Genomic DNA, 22,999 nt, shown 5'->3' on the forward strand with positions numbered 1-22,999 from the left:
TGTAAAGGGCATTCAGAATCTATCTAATCCTATATAGGGATATACAAAACTTGGTGAGAATGTCAATGGAAATGATTCTGAAAACTCTTGGGTTGGTTTACCAGAGCTATCCTAGCAATTAAGTAGCTTGTTTAAAATACAGCAATACCAAGTGCTGAATATGCTGTCCATATCCATGAGAATTCCTCGTGGCAAGGGTAAGGAGTAAAAAAAACTAGCTGGAGGTCAAAGCCAGGAAATCCACACAACAGTGTCCAATGGTGCCCAACTAACCAAGTCAGTAATGGCATAATAAACCATAGAGACCAGCAAGGGGAAGAGCTAGGGATTTGGGTTTTTTTTGTTTTTATTATAAAAGGAAAAAAAACTATCAAATCTTTTGACAAAAATGCAAAGGAAGATCTGGCAATCAGAAAATACCAGGGTACAAAATCACAATGTCTGAACCCAGCTGTCAACCCCAACCTCATCACTAAAAGACAGTTAGGCAAAGGGATGGTTTGAGTGTACTAGGGCATTACATGCATGCAACTCTGAAAAACTGTACAACTTAGAAACCCTATAAACATTAGAATCTAAAATTGTTTTGCCTTTATAAAGGTTTTTTTTTTTAATATATCAAAAGGCCTGCTTTAGTGACATGCTAGTCCCACCAGAAAATAAACACCCACAACCCCCTCCCCTGCCTTGTCAGTAACATGGTTAAGTTGACCAGCCAACTCACACTTTATCACCCCCCCAATCCCTCCCCTCCCTCATATGTGCGCTTCATTCGATGTGTGCTTGTTACAAATCACAGCCACCCAGTGCTTCCTGCTGCCTTTACCTGTGACTACCTCTACATGGACAGGCAAGAGGGTAAGCTGAAAGATGATCAGCCACCAAAGCAGGCTTTTTTCAACCGATTCCCTTCTAGTACAGTCTTTTCTTCTCAGCAGGAGCTCCCTGCCTCTGACTACACCCTCCCACCTGCTTTGCCTCTCCACCCCCACCCCATGTACATATAACCCCATAAGTTTTTTTTTTTGTTTTTAAATTTAAATATAAAAATACTACTCTGCTTTGGGTAAAGGGAGGATGAGTGGGCAAGGAGGTTCCTTTTCTCTTTTCTAAAGCTGAGCAGTCCCCATTGGTTCACAAAGCCTACAGACTAACTTCTGGCCAAGAGTTCCCACTAGGCCAGGGAAAATATAAAGAGACCCATACAGCTAGAAGACAAAGGGTTTGTTTTCCTGTAAGCTGAGACCACCACCCCTTACTAATTCTTATATTTTAAGAAAAGTAGATTAGAGTCCCATCTTTTAAGAAAAGTAGATTAGAGTCTCATATGAATTTAATACTCTTCTCCCTCCCTTCCAAAAAACTCAGTAAATTCCTCCTTCTGCCCACCTTCTACTCTTCCACAACCCTCCCATCTCAAAGACTTATTCTTTTATTTTTTTTTTCCTGGAAGTCACAAGTCTCTGTTGATGTACAAACTTGATTAGATGGAAGCAGTGGTTATGTTCCCCAACCCCTTTTTCCCCACTAACATACTATTTCTCAGTCTTCAAAAAAGTCAATGATGGGAGAAAAAAGATTAAAAACATCCCCCAACCCTACTCCCCTTCCCCCACGAAAAAAAGCAAGGAGTTATCTGTGGGCACAAAAAAACATGGTATTTTGTGCCCTGAGTTACATCTAGTAGGGAAAATTGGAAGAGGGGAGAGGTGAGGTGGAAAAGGGCATGAGAAAAGGGTTATGGGGTGGGGGATACATAAGGTATCTGTAGGTCTAGTCCACTTAGTTTTTATACTGAAAAGGTTCTTCTCCTGTCTCGTTGAGGAGACAGGTACGGATAAGTGCCTCTGTCACTGCGTAAGGGTCACAGTTGGCAGAGGGGCGGCGATCTTCAAAGTAGCCCTTCTTGTCCTGCCCAACCATCCGGGGAATTCGGATGCTAGCGCCGCGGTTGGCCACGCCAGCAGAGAACTCGTTGATGTTGGATGTCTCATGGAAACCTGTCAGGCGACGGGCATTGTCCAGACCCCCCTTGGGGTCATAAGCTCTGATGTGATACTTGTGTCTCTTACTTAGTCTCTCGATGGCTTCTTCAATAAACCTGAAGAAAAAGTATGTGCAAGGTCAGCTCAGAGAATTCCCAATGAAAGGCAAAGAACCGGAAAAAGGAGCTAATATGGAGATTAATATGTTTCTAAGTTTAAAAGGTAAAGGATTAGAACACTTCTGTCAATGTTCAAATCTGAAACAGGAGTTCTCAACCTGGGTTTCTCCCCCCAATGTTTTTATTTCATTAAATATTTCCTAATTAAATGCACAAAACTTTAGCATTCATTTTTTAAAATTTGAGTTCCAAATTATCTCCCTCCTTGAGAAGGCAAAAAATTTCTCAACCTGTTTTAAAGTAAAACCACTATGGCTCATGACTCAAGACTTTGTAGTCTTTTAAGTTGTAGGAGTCCCAGAATTGAGGTACTTATTAACCAGAGACAAGTCACTGAACTTTTCTTATCTGCAAAAGGGGACTTGTACCTATCCTTCCTCACAATCCTGGTAACGTACTCTGTAAACTTTAAGGCACTAGGCATAGACCAAATCTATAAATGAGTTATTCTATTCCCTACTCATCGATGATTTATATCAGCCGCTATTAGTACAAATTTGGTTTGTAGACACTGAAGATGCGAAAATGAATCTCCCTCTTTTAGCTGAAAGGGGAATTATGGTTCAGCTATGTAGAGTAGCTTGTGAGAGTGCAATTCCTGTATGTTTAAAGGACGTGTGTGTGTGTGTGTGTGTGTGTGTGTGTGTGTGTGGCCTTTGAGGAGCAACTGGAGAAAGCCTAAACAGGTATCAATTTTTTTTAAACAGTCCAAATTATTGCTGATTTTCATCCTTGACCAGGATTTAATACCTGTCACTGAATTTGTTCCTCTGGGATAACTACTATTCCTAAATCAATGTGGCGCATGCTCTGAGGACCCTAGTCACAAACAGAATCCCAAACATTTTACCAAAAAGGTTATTTTCTTTCCAGCTAGAAGAATCAATGTGAACAAGTTGTGCCCTAGGGAAGCAAGGTGGGTCTGTTTCTATCTACCCAGACTTTCTAAACTACCCTGTATTCTCTCATTTCTCCCACAACTCCACATCCCCCTTCCTCACCTCCATGGTAAAAGCCTAAATATCAGCAAAGCTACTCAGAAGAAGCAAGTTTCTTACTTTAGACCATTCTCTTCTCTCATGGCCTTGGTGCTGAAATTAGTATGGCAACCAGCTCCATTCCAGTTCCCAGGGATTGGCTTGGGATCAAATGTCACAATCATTCCAAAATCTTCACACACTCGATGGAGGATGAAGCGGGCAATCCAGAGGTGATCTCCCATTTCAATCCCTTCACATGGTCCTATCTGGAACTCCCACTGAAGAAAACACCAACAGGATTCATGTGGTTCTTAAAATTTAGCTGCCCCCATCCCACACCAGATCAAGAGACCCTCAGGTGTGGCCTTAGGGGATGTTGCTACTCGGTCTGTGCTCTCCCACCCCAAATTACTCTGGGTATGTATTTCATCTTGTCTGCCTTGACTTGTTGATTTTATCAGTGTACAGTTACCATCCAGTAGAAGGTAAGCTGCTTGAGGGCAGAGTTTTATTTCTTAACTTTGCATTCTCAAAGTCTAGGCAACAAATAGAAGGTAAGCATCTCGAGGCAGTATTTGGCACAAAAACAGGTATGAATGCCTGTCCAAGTGACCTTTCCCCTCAACTCAGGCTTACCGCGATCGCCATCCCTAAATTCCCTAAATTGTTAACCAAAAATCAGGGACACCCCATAGAGAAGAACCTACTTCCCACCACCCGTCCTGTCCCAATTCAGAAGCAACTTCCCCAATTCAGCTTCGTCTGGGCCAGCCTGAGCCCTGGCAATGAAGGACCAAGTGTGGAAGTCTTTACCTGGGCTGGCATTACTTCAGCATTTGTCCCCCCAATTTTGACTCCAGCATATAGACAAGCTCGGTAATGAGCTTCTGCTATATCTCTTCCATAGGCTTTATCAGCTCCCACGCCGCAGTAATATGGACCTATGGGGCAAGAGAGACAGGAGGCAAACACATCAGGCCAAAGTCCCAGAGAAAACTCAAACCCCTCCAAGCCCTTTTAAAGAGGGAAAGTGTTTGTCGGACCTTAAGGCCTGCACAGCTATCCCCTGGATAACTATTACTTCTTTAGTTTGAAGATTACCCCTCTCCCTTTCTCCCAATTTTCCTTGGCGGGGTCTGCAAAGCCCACCAATCCTCCCCCTTCACGTTATAAGGTAATGTCTTTGGTTCAAAGATCTGACCATTTAGACACAGAATGGACCCCATGGAAAATGTCATGGCTTTTTGATGAAACTGATTCCAATAGGATTAGCTGTAGTTGTTCAGGAAAGGAAGTAGTTGGGTTCAGTAGTGAGGAAGAGCTTACCCTGGGGCCCAGGGAACCCATTGGAAGGCCAACCAAAAGGGTGTCCATCTGTTCCCATGAGAGTATACTCTTGCTCCATACCAAACCAGGGTTTCTGGTTGGTCACCATATCCATTATCCGTTTACAGGTATGCCTCAAATTGGTCTCTGAAATAGAAGAGAAAAATAATGAAACCATTAGGAACATACCTTATGATCAGTCCTGGATCAATCGAGTTCCACCCCAAATAAGTGCATTGCTGCTGATTTGGTAGAATTAAAAAAAGGTGGCTTGTCACACTTGACCAGCTATGTGAACTGGCTCTCAGGCCCTCACTCCCAACTCCTATCTGCTGCAGAGCCTACATTCTTTACACATCTGAAGGGTCATAGACAAATTTGTTCTAATTATAGAAGAAAGCTGTCCTTGGACTTGTCAATGCATTATGTCTTATTCTTTCCCAGAGGAACTGTGACTAGAAAACTGGATTTGTAGTCAGAGAGGCCAAGGTTCAAACTTGTCCTGCTGAAAGGACTATAGCTATGTGACCCTAAGCAAGTGACTTCAAATTTCACTGTGACTGTTTTCTCAACTATAAAATGAGAAGGGTGGACTCCAAGGCCTCTCTAAGGCATCTCTGAGGGACTCCAGAAAAATTTTACTTCTAGTTAAGTTGATGGTTAATTGAAGTCAAAGCAATTTATACCTTTTTATCTCTCTATACAGGGATGCCTCCCAGAAGCCAAAAGCCTTCCAAGAACAATGCTGGGGGAGAACACTGCTTTTAACTTTCATTCAGGTGACACTGTCCCTACATGGATCTTGAATATCTCTTGCATTGATTAGGTCAACACTGATCATGGTGTGGGTGTGTGGGATAGACAAATAAAATATTCGTAAAAAGTCCTTTAGCATAGGGTCTGGCACATTTGTTATTGCTGATTGTGCAGTCGTTTTTTAAGTCATGTCCAACTGAAAACCCCCATGTGCCAAGATACTGGAGTGATTTGCCCTTTCCTTTTCCACCTCATTTTACAGATGAGTTAACTGAGGCAAAAAGGGTGAAGTTACTTGCTCAGGGTTCACATAGCAAAGTATCTTGAGGCCAGATCTGAACTCATGTCTTCCTGAATTCAGGCCCAGTACTCTAACCACTATGTCAACTTAGATGCCTAGTCAGGCACAAAGCAAAGCACTATTACAAATGCTTCTCTCTTCCCCATGATAGTGACTAAATAAAACCCCAGAGCTCCTATCAATCAAGTTAGCCTCTGCTAAAGACCTTCACTAACAAGAAAAAGCTGGTTTCAAGGATTTCACATTCTCATTATTTAGTACACAGTATAGCACTAATTAGTAGCTAGGGAAGCCTGTAAAGGCCTACCAGATAGACAGTACTTGAGATGAATCTTTAAAACAAAGGAAGTCAGGTATTCTAAGAGATTACAAAGGAGAAGATTCCAGGGAATGGGAGACAGCCAGTAAGTCTAAAAGGCAGGAAATGGAGCTTCCATTACTCTCAAGCCAACTTCATTTTTTTCCCCCTTATGTTTGACCAAAAATCTGCCTCCCCAAAACTTTTAAGTCATTGATACCAAGTAGAATCCTTCCAAATAGGAGCAGCTAGGTGACGCTGTGAATAGAGCACTGGCCCTGGAGTCAAGGAGGACCTGAGTTCAAATCAGGCCTCAGACCCTTAACACAAAAATTAGAGCCGAGTGACCTTGGGCAAGTCACTTAACCCCAACTGCCCTCCCAAAAAGCAAAAAAGGAATCCTTCCAAATAAAGACCTTTTTCAAATACCTGCAGAGTGTCATGCTGACTTCTTAAGCCTCCTCCATTTCAATCTAAACATCTCTAGTTTCTTCCACTGATCTTCATGACAAAGTTTTGAATTCCCTGGTTATCCTCTCCTCCAGGGACATTCCAAATTTGCCCCTAGTTCATGCTAAGAACTGAATGCCAATCCTTGTCTTTCCTACCTTTATAGTATCTCTCCCATTTAGCCCATTTAGTTTTATTTTATACTGTGGCTCCTCATTCAGGATCTCATGACCCTTGCTTGCATGGACTACTACAACAGCTTCCTTTGGTTCTCCCCACTCTCTGGGAGTTTACTAACCACTATACCTCTGCTCCAAATCCAAATCATTTTGAAAGAGGGGAGGGGGGCATTCCCCTCATTCCCTGTCAGAGGAGGAAAAAAAGAACTATTCTTACCTGCAGGCTTGCGGTTATACTTGAAAACTTCACAGAAAACCAGTTTGTTGGGGTCCTTTCGGAAGGGGTCTCGGAACAGAGCAGCGGGAACAAGGTACATATCACTGTTAGAGCCTTCAGATTGAAAGGTGCTAGAGCCATCAAAATTCCACTCAGGTAGTTCTGGGAGGGGTGGGGAGAGAAGACTGGAGGTGAGCCAATCCACTCCATTAAAACATGTACATGTATTTCAATCCAGATTACCATTCCCCTCAACCTTCCCACCTAAATGTTTCCTTTTCCTCCACAGAAAGAATGAATTCTTGAGGGCAGCTAGGTGGCACTGTGAATAGAGCACCCGGCCCTGGAGTCAGGAGGACCTGAGTTCAAATGAGGCCTCTGACACTTAACACAAAAACTAGCCATGTGAAGTCACTTAACCCCAACTGCCCTCCAAAAAGCAAAAAAAAAAAAAAAAAAAAAAATAAAATTTTTGTAAGAAAAAAAAAGAAAAAAAAATAACAACAAGAAAAAAATTAGGGAACACTTTTTCAGCTTCAGGCACTCTTTATCATTCCAAATCCTAGCCCTTATTTAAAAGGGCTTTCTCAAAAAAAAAGAGTTTTTTTTGTTTGGCCCCCCCCTCCTCCCCCCCCCCCCCCCCCCCCCCCGGGGGGTTTTCCTTGCAAAGGTTCTGGATTGGTTTGCCATTTCCTTCTCTAGGTCCTTTTACAGATGAGGAAACTGAGGCCAACATGGTTAAGTGACTTGTCCAGGATCACACAGCTAGGAAGTGTCCCAAGTCTTCCTGCCTCTAGGCCAGTGCTCTATCCACTGAGCCACTTAGCTGCCCTAACTTACAAAATAGGGAGGCTTATACTACTTGACTTTACCCAAATGTCTTTCTTAGTCACTACTTACCCTACTCTTCCTTAGTAAGATAAAAATTATATTCTAAGTTAGTTGGAGTCACTATCCTTTTTCTATTCTGTAGAGAGAAAGTGCAGTGTGATTCTGTACATCTAAGACTGTTTCCTCATTTGTTAAAAATAGGAGTCTTAACTATACCCTCTTCACAGGCTAAAACATGATGATGACCAGATCAATTCACCAGGATCACATTTTTAAAATTTCTAATAAAGTACTAGTAGCCAATGGGATGGGACAACTCCTCAGTTACAGATTTTGATTTAAATAAAAAAGGCCTCCATTCTTTGTCTCCAATTGGAATACAATGAAAATTAATCTGGTAGGAATTAGGCTAAGGGTTGCACAGGCTTTGCTCTCAGAGTTCAGAGGCACAATACACAATACAAAATAGTCAAAGGAAAATGTTTTGGATAGAAGGAAAATTGAAAGAAGGGCAGCTGCAAGGATGGATCTCCTTACCATCAATGCTCTTCGGTTCACTGTCTAGGGTCCGAGTTTTACAGCGAAGTCCTTCTCCAGTGCCATCGATCCAAATGTACATGGCCAGGACTTTGTTTCCTTGAGGCAGGTTCAGGTACATCTGCTTGATATTTTTGTTCAAGTGAGAACTGGCTGAGGTGGCCATGCTGGAAGCTGTCCTGGTTAGTTATAAAGGAGGGAGGGGGGAAAAAAGAAAACAATATGAGAACACGGACCCCAAGCTGGCCTGTTGCTAGGATCCCTCAGAAAGGCAGATTTATCCAGACAGGTAGAAGCATACCCAAAGCATTAACTCCAAAGCTTTCAGTCAATTAACGTTTATTCACTTAACAAATATTTGAGAGATTAACATAAAGCAAAGCACTAAGGTAGGTCCTGGGGGGACATAAAGACAAAACCAAAACAGTTCCTACTCAAAACTTTTTTTTAATTGGGATTACAGTATGTACACAGAATAATGGAACATATATAGCAACTTGAATCAAAAGAACGAACTAGCAGCTGGATGGATGGAAGTCAAGGAAGGCTTCACAGAGATGGTAGCTCTCTGCATAGGGAGATACAGATGTTGAATCAATTTCAATTATGCCTCTTCTCTCATGGCATGAAGGCCACAAATTCTATGAATGTATAATAACAGAAAAAAGAGGAGAGCCTAGAGAAAAAAAAAACTTAAAAAAAAATTAGAAGACCAGAAGGCTTCCACAAAAGGGATCAATAAATGGAAAAGTCTTATAATGCCTTATATGCACCCCAACAGTATAGACAGTTTATCGATCCATTCACACAGTTTTTAAGACAGGGAGATAGCATTTTTCTTCATTCCCCTGAAGTAGTGAAGGAGAAACCATCAGATTTAAAAGTTGGGATCAAATCACACCCTTGTCCCCACTAGGGCTAACTTCAATCAGTCAGGAAAACTCCCAAATCCAGAACTTGGGTGAAGGATTAATTTATAATCAAAAGATAAAGGAATTCTGAAAAACTATAGGACACCCAATCATAATAATTCAAGCTTTTTTTAAAGAAGCAAATACATTCCCAAAATCAGCAAAGTATAATTAAGAGGGCAGAGTGGGATCTCCCGAGGTAATTTTTCATAGAGTAGCAACTGTTTCCATGGGTAACCACAACCCAGGTCCCACTTACCAAAACAGATACTGTCTTGTCTTTGGGGGGGAAATTCACCTGGTCCCAAGTAATATTTGAGAAGTCAAACCTTCAGGCCATGTCCTCCAGGACACCACAGCCCAACTGGGCCTCAAGTCAAAGCCACACCTCAACCTCTTCCCCAAAACCAGAGAAATCCACTTCTCCTTGAACTCTTCCCAGGAGACCTCCCTTCCAACTAACTTGTCAAGTCTAGTCAATTCACCCCGGGGCAAGTTTTTTTTTTTTTAAGAGAAAGTACTTCCTCTATAGACCAACTTTACTTCGGTGTCCCTAACCTCAGGTCAAACCCCATCGGGCAGGAACACCTGTAGGGACTTAAAAGTGGTCTGGGGTGCAAGCTGCTGCTCCAGATCTTTTCTTCTTCTTCCTCTTCTTTCTTGGAGATCCCCCCTCCCCCCTGTCTCCTCCTCTTCTCCACTCACCCCGGCCATTGTGGGATAAGGAAATCGATCTGATTAGGCCTACGCTTCAACCGCCTCTTTTTCAGCTTCTGTCCATGCCTTTCTTCATAGTCACTGGTCTCATATTGATCGCTGTGGTTCCGCTTTTCCCCCTTTCCCCTCCGGACCCGAGGAGAGGAGGATCGAGAAACAAGGTGCGGAGATATCGATGGAGGAGAAACAGTCTGGGAGGAAACTGCCTTCATAATCACTACAGGGGTCCCCCCTGACTTCAATGTCCGAGGAATACAGGAGCTGTACGAGGAGGTGGATGACCCCGAGTCTTCTGGGCTTTCCACCCTTTTCTCCCTCCCTTTCCCCCTCGCTTCTTTCCCTTCCAGTGGTTGGCAAGGAGATGGACCCCCTGCCCCCCTCCCCCCACCCCTCCCCTCCAGCTCCTGATTTTACGATCTTACAGAGAACTGTAAGAAGGAGCATGCCCCTCCTTAGAAAAGAGGGTGCCGGGGGGAGGGTGAGGCAGCCAGGCAGAATGTAAAAGAGGCCAGGCCGGCTGCCTTCTGTCTCTGGCCTCTTCCAGTCTCCGGCCGACTCTCAAGGTAACGCAGCAGCTCAGGAGGTCCCATTGTTTGGTCACAAATGGAAGCCTCGAATTGCCCCGGAATTTCCCCGGGACCTATCGGGCGGTTGCAAGCAGCAGAGGGGATGCACAAGTCTCAGTGAACTGTGACCAGGCCGGCCACTGTCTTTCCAATAAAATTTTGAAACAAAACCCAAAATGATTTCTCCTCCCTCCTCCTAGAAGAACGCGAAACCTAATAAACACACCCCTGGGTTTCACTCCCACAAAGAAAATAAAGCAGAAACGCCGCAATCATAACCCAGATCCTCAAATACCGTGCCCTAAAGTCCATAAAAAAGGCCCTTGGGGGAGGTCCTGCGGCGCACATAGCACACACACCAAGAAAAACAACTCTCTTCCCCTTCTCTCCACCCCCCCGCCCCAGTCTTACAATGGAGGGGCCCGCCCAGCATAGGCACAACCCTTGGAAAGAAGATAAGAAACAGCATTCTTTGATGCTTTGGTACGACTTTGCACCACCAGGAAGGGGGGAGGCATAAGAGGGAACAAGAAAGATCTTGGGGATGGGAAGACGGAGTTGGGGAAAAGAAGAAACAAGTTTTGCAGAATATCCTTTGCAGGGTCCCTCCCCGCCCCTCTGAGGAGGACTCAGGATGGGCTGGCTGGTTACCTGAGTCTGGAAAGGTCCGGAAAAAAGGTGGCAAAGTCGAGGGCGCGGGACGATAGTTCCGCAGGGTCGCCGACTGACGGAGCTGGTTGGAGGCTCTAGCTGCTGGCTGTGGAAGTGGTTCAAGTGGCAGCGGTGGCTGTGGCTGTGGCCAAGACAGCGGCTTCCATTCTCAGCTCTGCCCGGTTTGCCAGCCTGCTTAGCTCCATTTATTCCCCGTGCAAGGCCGGCCCCCTCAAGCCCTGATTGGTTCCCAGCAGCCGAGCTCCCGACCTGCTAAGCTGATGCGGGGCGCAACAGTCCAGGCCATTGGGCAGGGGGTGGTGCCTGCCAAGGGGACGTAGGGCTGGTGCAGGAGGGAGAAAGAAAGGGAAGTGGGGGATGGGGCGGTCCGGGTGGGAGAAGAGGAGAGAGAAAGCAGGGCTGGGGGTGGGGAGGGTCATCCGAGCCAGCGCGCGCCTGGCCCGCCGGGGGAGGACCCCGCCCACTGCAGCTGAGAGAGAAAAACAACCCCGGCTCCACCGGAACGGGGGACTTCCCTCCAGCTGCTGCAGCAGCCCGACCCCTGCCATGCAATCAGCATATTGTGTTTTCCCCCAACCACTGCCTTTCCTCGGGCTGCAAAGCTCAAGAACCTGGCGCAGCTTTGGGTTACTGCGCCGCGCCCTCCTTCCTTTGCCCATTCACCCCCTGTCTTTGCCAGATCGCCCACTGCCCTCTGCAACCGGGAGCGTCTGTGCAACTTCAGTAAGACCTCGGATCACGCCTCCCTCTCTGAGACCCCCCTGGGGCTCCCCCCCCCCCCCAAGAACTAGGGCAAGGTTGAAATGAGCCGAAACTTCTCCACCCTTGCAGGAGAATTGTGCTGGGGGGATGCTGCCCCCACCAGAAGGGAGATATTTGCTTTAGGCTCAATTGTTTGCTGTTGTACCAACTCTTCCCCTTTAAATTGAGAGACAAACAGGCCCAGGAAGGAGATATGGTAAAAGTGTGAGACTTGTCTCTGTGGCAGCTCGGACAGCAGGGCTGGGGGAGGGGAGATAGAGACTAAAATAAGTCTGCAGGGATTCCTAAAGCCTGGAGGTTGTGGGTTTGTTTGTTGTTTCTCTCCTAAATGTTCTTGGAAAGTGACCTGAGACCAGTCCTTTCGCAGTGTGCATGAATTTTTTCATAAAAACGAGAAACCAAAACTGCAGGCATGGAGGAGTACTTCCCCTTGCCCTATTTCCACTCCTAATTTCATTTGATTTTGAGCCCCAAAAATTCTCTCTGTAAAATGGGATAACCTTTCCTACGTACCTACCTCACTAGTATGTGAAACCCCTGTTTATACTATCTGTAAAAATACAAGAAATGCTATTTGATAGATTAACCGAATGGTGCTGTTACATAGTCGCTAGAAGCCCATTGACGATTATTAGTAGCACTTCATCTTTACGAAGTTTTAAGACTTTGCAAACCCCTTGCTCAAAGAGCTTGAAGAAAGTAGGATTCTTCTACCCTGGCTTCTTAATTTGCAAGAAAAAAAAAATGGGGAAACACTTCTGCATTGAATGTTCAGGCCATACAAGAGAAATCTGACCTATGAGGGACCACAGGCTCCCATACTTAACTTCTCTGCGTCCTCAGAATCCCCAGTCCCTAAAATGTGGATAGCAATATTTAAAATTTGCTTAAGTATCATTCCTTGGTGTACATTTAAAATAGGATTGTTCAGTACTTGAGAAATTCTGAAAAAGCAAATAAATGCAAGGGATGAGAATGAAAGTAATATTGAACTAAGAGCTAAGAGTTTTTAGTTGCCTTTGGGTATAGACCTGTGTGTGACCTTAATGGAGAGGAAAGTGCTATTATGCTCCCAATCAGACTTGAATTCAGGTTTCTTCTCTGCTTCTTACTTCCTTTGTGACCTTGAGTAAGTCATGTAACTCTTCTGGGCCTCAGTTTCCTCAACTATGAAATAAGGGGGTTGCATTAAAAGGTCCCTTTCAGCTCTGATATTTTATTTTTCTTTGAGGGGAGATGAGGAGATTCTAAAAAACAAATAAAAAATGATGCTGCTGTTTTACTCCGAAGGAAAACTTTTGAATGTCCAATTCTTGGAAGAGGAGGCCGAAGAGTTTTATTTTGCTTTGCTTTACTCTTTTTTATTTTGCCTTTCTAGGACTTAAATAAAGACCTCATGCCAGTAGTGAGATAATTCATTCAGCAGCCATTTACTAAGCAAGTTAACTAGGCACTTAGGTATTCAAAGCCAAAAGAATGAAAAGGTGCCTGTCCTCCCAGAGCTTACTTTCTAATAGCTCATTAATCCCGATGACTTTATAAACTTTCAATATCAAAGTAAACTCATACTCAGTCACAATTAACTCATAATCAGTCACTATTTCCCATAGTTTTTATAAATTTTAGATGCCAGAATTCATTGTCAAATGCCATCATCACCATCCACTTTAAGCACTTATTTATATAAAAGATAAAAAGAATTAGGAGAATCAGTTCCTTAAATCAACAAGCATTTGTTAAGTACCTGCTGAGAGCCAGACACTTTACTAAGTGCTACCGTGTTTCCCGATAATAAGACACTGTCTTATTAATTTTTTTTGAAAGAAAAACACCAGAGGGCTTATTTTCAGGGGAGGGCTTATGTTGTCCTGCCTCAGCTCTCCTCTTCGGCACTGCTCTCAATGGCGCCAGCAAGCAAATCACTGGGGAAGAACAGGATTACGCGCTCACTGCTGCAGCTCTGATTGGATGCAGCTCGGAGCTTGGTGTGCGTTTCACTGGGGGGGGGGGGGGGGGACGGTACTTCACTACAGTAGCAATCTCAATAGGGCTTATTTTAGAGGAATCTTACACAGTAAGGGGAGGGCTTATTTTCGGGATAGGTCTTATTATAGGGGAAACACGGTAAGTCTACAAAGAAAGGCAAAAGACTGACAGTCTTTGCTCTCAAACTCTAATGGGGGAGACAATAGAAAAAACAACTCTGTACAAACAAGCTATATCTAAGATAAACCGGAGATGATAGGAAAAAGATGACACTAAGATAAAAGGGAATAGGAAACACTTCCTCAAAGAAAGATGTTACAGAAGATAATTCCCCACTATTATTAGTATATTAATGTGTTGTCCTTTAAGGTTTGGGGTATTTTTGTCATCTTTTTTGGTTGATTCCTGAAAGTGACGGTACTTACACTAATCCACAGTTGGACTCATGGTGTAGGGTCCTAAGCTTTGGGGCTGCATTCTGGGACCACAGAGCAGATTGAGAGTCAAACCTACTTTAGAACCCAGCCTGTAACCTTTGCCTCTATTGCATCATATTTCAAGCATTTGAGTTAACCAGCCTGTGCATGAGGATCCCAACCCAAACCCTAAAGAAAGCCAGTCCTAGAGAGCATATTCACATATGGAGGAGAAAAGTTCAACTGGTTTGTCTTTCTGAACCCCAAGGCAATTAAAGAAACTCAAAGCTGGACAGCATTTTTCCCCCAGTTCTGCTCCAACCCACAGCAGTCTGGATGTCCTTCAACCAATCAGAAAAAGACTGAGGGTCCTCGTACCCCTAGATTCTCCTCAGCATCTCCTGGGACAGAAATACCAGTGCTCTTAGAGTAATTCAAAGCTCTAACCTTGAAATCATGGGTTTTTTTTAGATCAGAGCAAGGCAAAAGAGAAGCCAAATCGTGTTTCAGTTTCCATTTCAATACTCACCTATCTTGTATCAAGTCATTTTACTTTTCTGGGTCCTTTTCTTTCTTTCTTTTTTTGACTGTTCCATTTTTTAACCTTTTTAATTTATTTAGTATTTTATTTTTTCCCCAATAACATGTAAAAACAATTAACATTCATTTTTAAAACTTTGAGTTCCAAATTCCCTGCCCTCCTCTCCCCACCCTCCTCCCATTGAGAGAGCAAGCAATTCGATATAGGCTACACATGTGAAGTCATGCAAAACATTTCCATAATAGTCATGTTGTGAAAGAAAACATGGACTAAAAAAAAAATCCTTAAGAAAAATAAAGTTAAAATTATGCTTCAATCTGTATTCAGACACCATTAGTTCTTTCTCTTGGGATGGGTAGCATTTTTCATCCTAAGTCTTTCAGAGTTGTTTTGGATCGCTGGTCTTGCTGAAAATAGCTAGGTCATTCACAGCTGATCATCTTACAATATTGCCGTTACTTTGTACACAATACATTTCACTTTGCATCAGCTTGTGAAGTCTTTGCAGGTTTTTCTTGAGAACATCCTGCTTATCATTTCTTATAGCACAATAATATCCCATCACAATCATACACCACAGTTTGTTCTGCCATTCCCCAATTGATAGGCATCCCCTCAATTTCCAACTCTTTGCACCACCTCCACCCCCCGCCAGAAAAGAGCTTCTCTTTATATTTTTGTACATATAGGCCCTTTTTCTTTTTATTCTCTTTTAGGATACAGACTTAGTAGTACAATTGTTAGACCAAAGGGTATGCTGGGTTTTACAGCACTTTGGGCATAGTTTCTGGGTCCATTTGCTCTGCCAGGTAAGAGTTTTAGACTAAATGAAGGAGGTGGGAGTGGAATGGGAATGTATTAAGGATTTACATAGCACTTACCAAGTCCCAGATACTTTCTTTTTTAACAAATATTACAATCCTGTTAGTAGGTGCTATTATTATTCCCATTTTATAGTTCACTATCCCCATTTAAACTTAGGAAAACAGAGGTTAAATGACTTGCTCACGGTTACACAGTTACTAAGTATCTTATTATAAGAAGTCAGATTTGAAAGCAGATCTTTCTGATTCCAGTCCCAGCACAGTAAGTTCTGTGCCACCAGCTGCCAAATGCTAAATTACTTGTATGACCTTATTGATTCTAAGATTCTATAATATGAGGACTGGGGGTGGGGGGGATGGGGGGTGGGGCGGTGTGAATAAGAAGAAAATATATTATGTAAGGGTATAACCCTTTTATGCTGTAGTAAGGACATGGCTTGTAAGTGTATAAATTCAAATTGGGGGAGAGGAAGGGTGAATTTTGTAGTTGGGGATGCCTCAAAACTGGATGTCAAGACAATAGATTTAATGAAGGAATAGAAGAATTTGTGAAATGGTGATCCCATGTGCACTAGTCATAAGGACCAGGGTCTGAAATACAAATGTTTTTACTGCTACTTACTATGGGCTTGGGCAAGTCAAACTTTCTGGGTGTCAGCTTTCTCATTTATAAAAGGAAGGGTGGGAGCACCTCATCTTTAAAGGATCTTCTGGCTCCAATAGCCTATGATCCCATGGAAGTCTCCCTGGGGAAGGAAGGAAGGAAGGAAGGAAGGAAGGAAGGAAGGAAGGAAGGAAGGAAGGAAGGAAGGAAGGAAGGAAGGAAGGAAGGAAGGAAGGTAGGAAGGAAGGAAGGAAGGAAGGAAGGAAAGAAGGAAGGATGGATGTGGGAAAGGAAAGCAAAAAAGAAAAGATAGGAAAGACATTTTTTTCTATTTCTAAATATTTTTAAAAACAAGTTCACAGATCTCCTGAAATCTATTAATGAAAAAGACCCCAGGTTTAGAACTCTTAAGAGAGCTAATTGCCTTTATCATGAAGGCATTAAGTAACTGGACCAGGCTCAAACATTTAATATAAAGATAGGATTTGCCTGACTCCAAGGCCAGCCTTTTATTCACTGATTCCAAATTGCACCTCTGTTAAATACACTTAAAACCTAGTCCTTTCTTGCTTGCTTCCTTCCTTTCTTCTTTTCTTTCCTTCCTTCCTCCCCCTCTCTGGACCTGTGATTTCATCCTCATAGAAAGGTCCTGTTGAGAAAACTCCCTCACCTTCGAAGTTATCTGTAGTACTAAGAAGTAAAATGTCTTTACAATCCTGGAGACTGATTGAGACTTCTTGGGGGTCACAGTGTATGTGGAGAACTGGGCTGAACTCCTCTTCCTGACTCAGGCTGGCTGTCCATCCACTTCAAACACTTTACTGTCTTTATCTGAGACCTAATTATCCCAGGCAAATTTCAACCAATATTTGGTGACTTGTTCTTTGTGCTTTATGAGACATCTCAGAATTTGGAGCTGGAGAGGATTTTTCAAAGGTACAGAGTTTTCCATTATGACATGCAAGCTGCTACCCTGCTTCCTTTAGTTTCAACTTATATTAAGTTGCATTGCATTACATTACTTTACATTCTATATTCTAATGGCTTTTATGGGCACCCACTGAAACCCATTTAAGCCCATTTAAATATAGATTTAACTCCCAGAATTAAAAAAAAGAAAGACACCAAATCCAAGGCTGAGGAACATGAAAGAAAATTGATATCAGGAATATAAATGCAAACTTCTTATTCAGTCATGCCTGACTCTTTGTGACCCCATTTGGAGTTTTCTTGGCAAAGATGCTAGAGTGGTTTGCTATTTCCTTCTCCAGCTCATTCTACAGATGAAGAAACTGAGGCAAGCAGGGTTAAGTGACTTGCCCAGGGTCACATGGCTAGTATCTGAGGCAGGATTTGAAACTCACAGAGATGAGTCTTCAGGCCCAGCACTCTGTCCACTGTACCCCCAGCTCGCTACCCCCAAATGTAAACTGGTCTTTTCTTTTTTTAGAAGTCAACCCTACTCCTTTCCCTAAAAGTCGATACATTGAATTCTAGGGAAGTGACTTTCCTCTGAATTGATCGGTTTTTTAATAAGATCTACAGTGTTCCATTCCAGCATATTTCCTTGAACACAATGAATGGAAGAATTCAGCAGAGGTCTGATTCTACTTCCTCTGCACAAGAAGCACGACTTTTTGCACCCAGGTGGTAGCTTGACAACTGAGTAATTGTGATCTTCAAGCCAACGAGAGTGAGAAATTCAGAGGTGAATATAAATTCCTCTTCAAATATAAAGATACTTGTAGAAGCAAGGAGGACAGTCTCATCTCAGACACAAAGGAGGGGGGGATACTATGAAAAAATGTAATTAAGATCTATTGGGGGATTGCCTAGCCTGTATAAGGAGTGGGGATTTGAAGTGAAAGCCTGTGTTCCTCTGCCTTCTTGCCTTATGAAGTTAAGGGCATTAGTTTCCTCATCAGTAAAATGAGGAGCTGGAGCTAAACTATATAGCATCTAAAATTCCTTCTAGCTCTAAGTATCTCAATGGACAGAGATTGTGTGACTTGGAGTCAGGAACACCTGAGTTTAAATCCTGCCTCAGAAGTTTACTAGCCAGCTTACTAGAAGCAAGCTTACTTCTCTTTGGCCTCAGTTTCCTTTGCTGTAAAATGGAGGTAATAATAGCACCAGCCTCTCAGGGTTGTCACGAGGATCTGATGAGATCTTAATTGTAAAACTCTAATCTAATCAAATAATCTAATCAAAGGCATTTATTAAACTGGAGCCTACATGCTAAATATAGTGTTAAATGTTGGGGGGATACACAAGTAAAAACAAACCTTACCCTTACCCTTAGGGATCTTATTTCTAAAGAAGGATCCAGCATGTACATTTTATACGTACATTAGGGAAGGGAGGAAAAGGAATTTTTTATAGCACCTACTATGCGCCAGAAATTGTGCTAAGTCTGCTACAAATATTCTCATTTAATCCTCACAACCCTAGTAGGTAGAAGCCCTTATTATACCCATTCTACAGACAACCAAAACTGAGGCAAACGTGTTCTTTTGTTTGTTTAAGTGACTTTCCCAGGCTTTCACAGCTACATCCCTAGGAGGTAGGGGAGAGAGGTGGGCAGGGCATCATTATCTCTATTTTACAAATGAGGAACCTGAGGTAAACAGAGGTTTAAATGATTTTTCCAGAGTCTAACAACTATTAAGTTGATATTCATCAACTTCAGAAATGTCATTTTAGTTCCTCCTTCACTGCAATGAATACTCCTTGAGTACAGAGGCCAAATCTTTTAAATATTCTATAAATAGACAGTGCTAGACTTGAAGTCAAGAAGACACTAGTTTTATAAATCCTGCCTCAGACACTTGTTAGCCTTTGTCCTAGGCAACTCACAACCTCTACCTGCCTTAGTTTCCTCATTTGTAAAACAGGGATAATTTCCCAGAACTTAGCATAGTGCTGATTGTTCACAGGGTTGTTATAAAGGTAAAATGGGATAATCAATCAGTCCACAAATATATGGCAAGGCTCTTTTACTGCCAGGCCCAGAATTCATTAGGAATATATTTGAGATTCTTTGTAAAAGCAGATTCAAAGACTCATCTAAATAGCTAATTGGATATTCACATGCAGGGTTTGCATAAAGTTCACCAATACTTGTCAATGAAAATTTTACTGAGGTTAAGAAAAGGTATTTTTCCCTGGCTTTGATGGGCACTTAATGAAATCTTTTTTTCCTTTCATCCACGTGAATATATAAATCTCTTTTGATTATTTCGGCTTGTTCTGAACATTATTAGAACCCATTAGAAAACCAGAAAACTGGGGATATTGAAAAACAAGGCTAGGGCTGGATTTATTTCTTTGCTTTTCCTTTTTTATCCCCAAGGAAATTCCAAATGGGTTTTTCCCCTCCCTGTTTCTAAGAATTCCACTATTTTGAATCTCTGCTAATTCTGTACAAGCAGCCCAAGATTTAATGGGAAACAGCCCTATCGCAGGCTTTTTGGATATTCCCGAAAAACAGCCCATGTATTTCCCCACTGCTCGCCTCCCTCTCCCCATCCCCCACATCTCTGGGTTGGTCTCCCCTTGTTTATGAAGATTGGGAAGGCTGGTCAGGCTAGTGTGAAGATAGTACCCTCTGGTGGAATTGGATAGAAAATGCACATCTTTTGCAAGACTCCAATTCAATTGAACAAATTCGATGGCAGGGTGAATAGTACTGGATTTGGGGTTCCTTCATGTTCCAGCTAAACTCCACTTTTTTCAGTTTTCCCCAACCCTTCTTCATCCTAGTGCCCTCCATCTAATGATTGTTTCCTTATTTATCCTGTACATAGCTTGTTTGTACATCGTTGTTTACATGCTATCTCCCCCATTAGACTGAGGTCTTCAAAGGCGGGGACAAATTTTTGCTTTTATTTGTATCCTTAGTGCTTAACACAGTTCTGAGCACACAGTAGCCATTTAATCAATGTTTAATGACTGACCGAGAGGATGATAGAAGTCATCTTGTCCAACTCCCTAATTTTACAAATGAGGAAACTGTGGCCCAGAGAGGTGAAATCACTTTCCCCAGGTAGTTGGAGGAAGAGGTAAGATTCAAACCCAGGTCCTCCGACTTTCTATCCAGCATTCTTTTCACTATTGAAAAGTGAGGGTTTTTTTTTTAGTGTTTTTTTTTTCAATTCTTTTTTTATTTATTAATTTGTTTGTTTCCTTTTAGTTTACAGGATTCAATTCCACAATAACTTGAATTTCATATTTTATCCCCCTCCCTCCCCCTCCCCCCATGGCGGCTTATAGTCAAGTATAGGATCTGTAAATACTTTCACATTATACATTGGTCAGGTTATAAGGATGGATTGTACCAGCTGGAATGAAAAATGGTAAAGAGGACATAAAACCAAATAAGAGAACGAAAAAGATCAGGTATTTTGCTTCCACCTGGATATAAACTTAGTTCTTTCTAGTTCTTTCTCTGGATGCACATTTTTCTCTCCATCATGTGTCTTTTGGGATTGACTTATATCCCTGCATTGCTGATAAGAGTCCAGTCTATCAAAGTTGGTCATCACACATACGTTGTGTCTAATTGTGTACAGATTTCTCCTGGTTCTACTCTTGACTAAACAAGAATTATAGAACATTATAAAATGTAAAATGGATAATTTTGACTACGTGAAATTGAAAAGTTTCTGTACAAACAAAGACAATGTAACCAAGATTAAGAGGGAGGTGGGAAATTGGGAAAGAATCTTTACAGCCTATGTCTCTGACAAAGGACTCATTTCTAAAATATACAGAGAATTGAGTCAAATTTATAAGAATACAAGTCATTCCCCAATTGATAAATGGTCAAAGGATATGAACAGGCAGTTTTCAGAGAAAGAAATTAAAGCTATCTATAAGCACATGAAGAAATGCTCTAATTCACTATTGATTAGAGAAATGCAAATCAAAACAACTCTGAGGTACCACATCTCACCAGTCAGATTGGCTAAGATGACAAAACAGGAAAATGACAAATGCTGGAGAGTATGTGGGCAAACTGGAACACTAATGCATTGTTGGTGGAGTTGTGAACTGATCCAGCCTTTCTGGAGAGCAATCCGGAATTGTGCCCAAAGGGCTATAAATACTTTCATACCCTTTGATCCAGCAATACCACTCCTAGGGTTATATCCCAAAGAGATCATAGAAATGGGAGAAAGACCCATATGTACAAAAATGTTTATAGCAGCTCTTTTTGTTGTGGCAAAGAATTGGAAATTAAGGGGGTGTCCATCAATTGGGGAATGGCTGAACAAGTTGTGGTATATGCATGTTATGGAATACTATTGTGCTATAAGAAACAAGGAACAGGCAGTCTTCATATTTACCTGGAGAGGAAAGAACTGATGCTGAGTGAGAAGAGTAGAACCAGAAACTTGAGTTTTGATAGAGGGAAGGCTGTTGGGTAAAGTTTAAAACACAGCATGCATCTGAGAAAGACAAATCCAGCTGAGGTATTTTTTTTGGAGGGCAATTGGGGTTAAGTGACTTGCCCAAGGTCACATGGGTAGTTTTTGTGTTAAGTGTCTGAGGCCGGATTTGAACTGACTCCAGGGCCAGTGCTCTATTCACTGCACCACCTAGCTGCCCAGAGCTGAGGCATTCTTATGAGGGGTCCTGGGGCATGTAGCAAAATACTGACCATCTCAGAACCATGGGGGTGACAAATAGAGGAAGAGATTCCAAATAGAGAAAGTAGAGGTTGAGAAGACAGAATTAATCATTTAATTGCTTTTATGTTCGGTACTCTATTGGATTCTCACAACAATGCTAAGGAAAATCAGAGAAGAATTATTGGTCCCATTTTACAGATGGGAAAATGAAAGCAACTTGACCAAAAATGCATAAATAACCAGGAGAATTAGGGGGAGTCTCATTCATAGTTTTCATTTGACCCCAAACCCAGATATTTGAGGAAAGATAGCACAAAGACACTGTTTGCAAGGGCCTAGGATAATTTTATTGTGCTATAGATTTGTCTTGGGGTCTCTTCAGTTCCATTTCCTTTTTGTTCTCCACCTTCTTCCCTCATCAAGAAGGCTCAATGATGGTATGGACACAGTTGGATCAGAGGGTTTTATGACACGCCAGAAGCAAATGCTGACAAAGGTCACTTCTATAAACTTTGTCTCCTCTTTGGGATTGTGATAGCATTGGGTAGGATGAAGACATGAGACAGGGCCATCTATCAACAACCTGGGGTGGGGGTGGGGGAGGGGTTTTCAGACTTTCTTTAGACAGGGAAAACTGGGGCTAGGGGAATGCTAACAGACCTCTGTTGAATACTTCCTGTGGGCAGAACATTCTATAAGGTGCTATTGGTGAACAGAGAGAGTCCCTTCCCTTGACCCTATGATCTCATTGGTGAAATGATATACCCAGAAAGGAAGCAATCTGCAAGTTGTATCTGCAAAGGTCAAAATAAGATGGACAATTTGTTGGTGCTAAAGGGATACAGAATGCAGGAGTGACAATTTGGAGTGAAGCATTCCTAGGGAATTCCTGAAGAGCATGGTGAATATGGACTGGTAGAGGGAAGAAATGGGATTTAGGGTGTTCTATGAAAAGAACATGGCAGGACCCAGGAATTGGATTGTGGGGTGGCCATGCAAGTATGGCATGGCCTGCACATAGGGGAGCTTCAGAGGATAAAAATGGAGACATATAGGGAAGCCCTTTTTGGAGGAAGAGCATAAATGTCCATCTAAAATCGTCCTTTACCTCCCCATATCCTGATCCCTTTCTTTCAATTTGTCCTCTTTCCTACATTCCTCCCTCCTCTTACCTCACCACCACCACCACCACCACCCCCCAGGCAGATGCTGGACATAGATGGGAAAGATTTCTCCCTTCATTTGGGAATCAGTGAGAGAGAGAAACACACAGAGGGAGGAGAAGCCAGGAAAACAGGGAAATAGGAGGAATCCAAGTTACTCTCAGA

At 42.5% G+C, this 22,999-nt stretch overlaps 1 protein-coding gene across 1 annotated transcript; it reads right to left on the minus strand.

The window, feature by feature from the left end:
• Positions 1 to 328: 328 nt before the first annotated feature.
• Positions 329 to 11,092, minus strand: GLUL (glutamate-ammonia ligase). Its single transcript, XM_069074383.1, has 7 exons — positions 10,885 to 11,092; positions 8,040 to 8,218; positions 6,672 to 6,833; positions 4,471 to 4,617; positions 3,958 to 4,085; positions 3,223 to 3,422; positions 329 to 2,101 (listed from the first exon to the last, which is right to left on the minus strand). The coding sequence occupies exons 2-7, from the start codon at positions 8,203 to 8,205 to the stop codon at positions 1,783 to 1,785; spliced, it is 1,122 nt and encodes a 373-aa protein (XP_068930484.1). The 5' UTR covers positions 8,206 to 8,218; positions 10,885 to 11,092; the 3' UTR covers positions 329 to 1,782.
• Positions 11,093 to 22,999: the final 11,907 nt, after the last annotated feature.

Source organism: Petaurus breviceps, unplaced genomic scaffold (genome assembly GCF_028583685.1).
Source record: "Petaurus breviceps papuanus isolate PSGF00001 unplaced genomic scaffold, PetGlider_PUasm1.0 90895, whole genome shotgun sequence".
Classification (NCBI taxonomy): Eukaryota; Metazoa; Chordata; class Mammalia; order Diprotodontia; family Petauridae; genus Petaurus; species Petaurus breviceps.

Coding starts and splice junctions, on each gene's coding strand:
- GLUL (XM_069074383.1), bottom strand. CDS start 8,205: ATGGCCACCTCAGCCAGTTCTCACTTGAACAAAAATATCAAGCAGATG. Junction 6,834..8,039: donor TGAACCGAAGAGCATTGATG/GTAAGGAGATCC, acceptor CACCCCTCCCAG/AACTACCTGAGTGGAATTTT. Junction 3,423..3,957: donor CTGAAGTAATGCCAGCCCAG/GTAAAGACTTCC, acceptor TGTTTTCTTCAG/TGGGAGTTCCAGATAGGACC.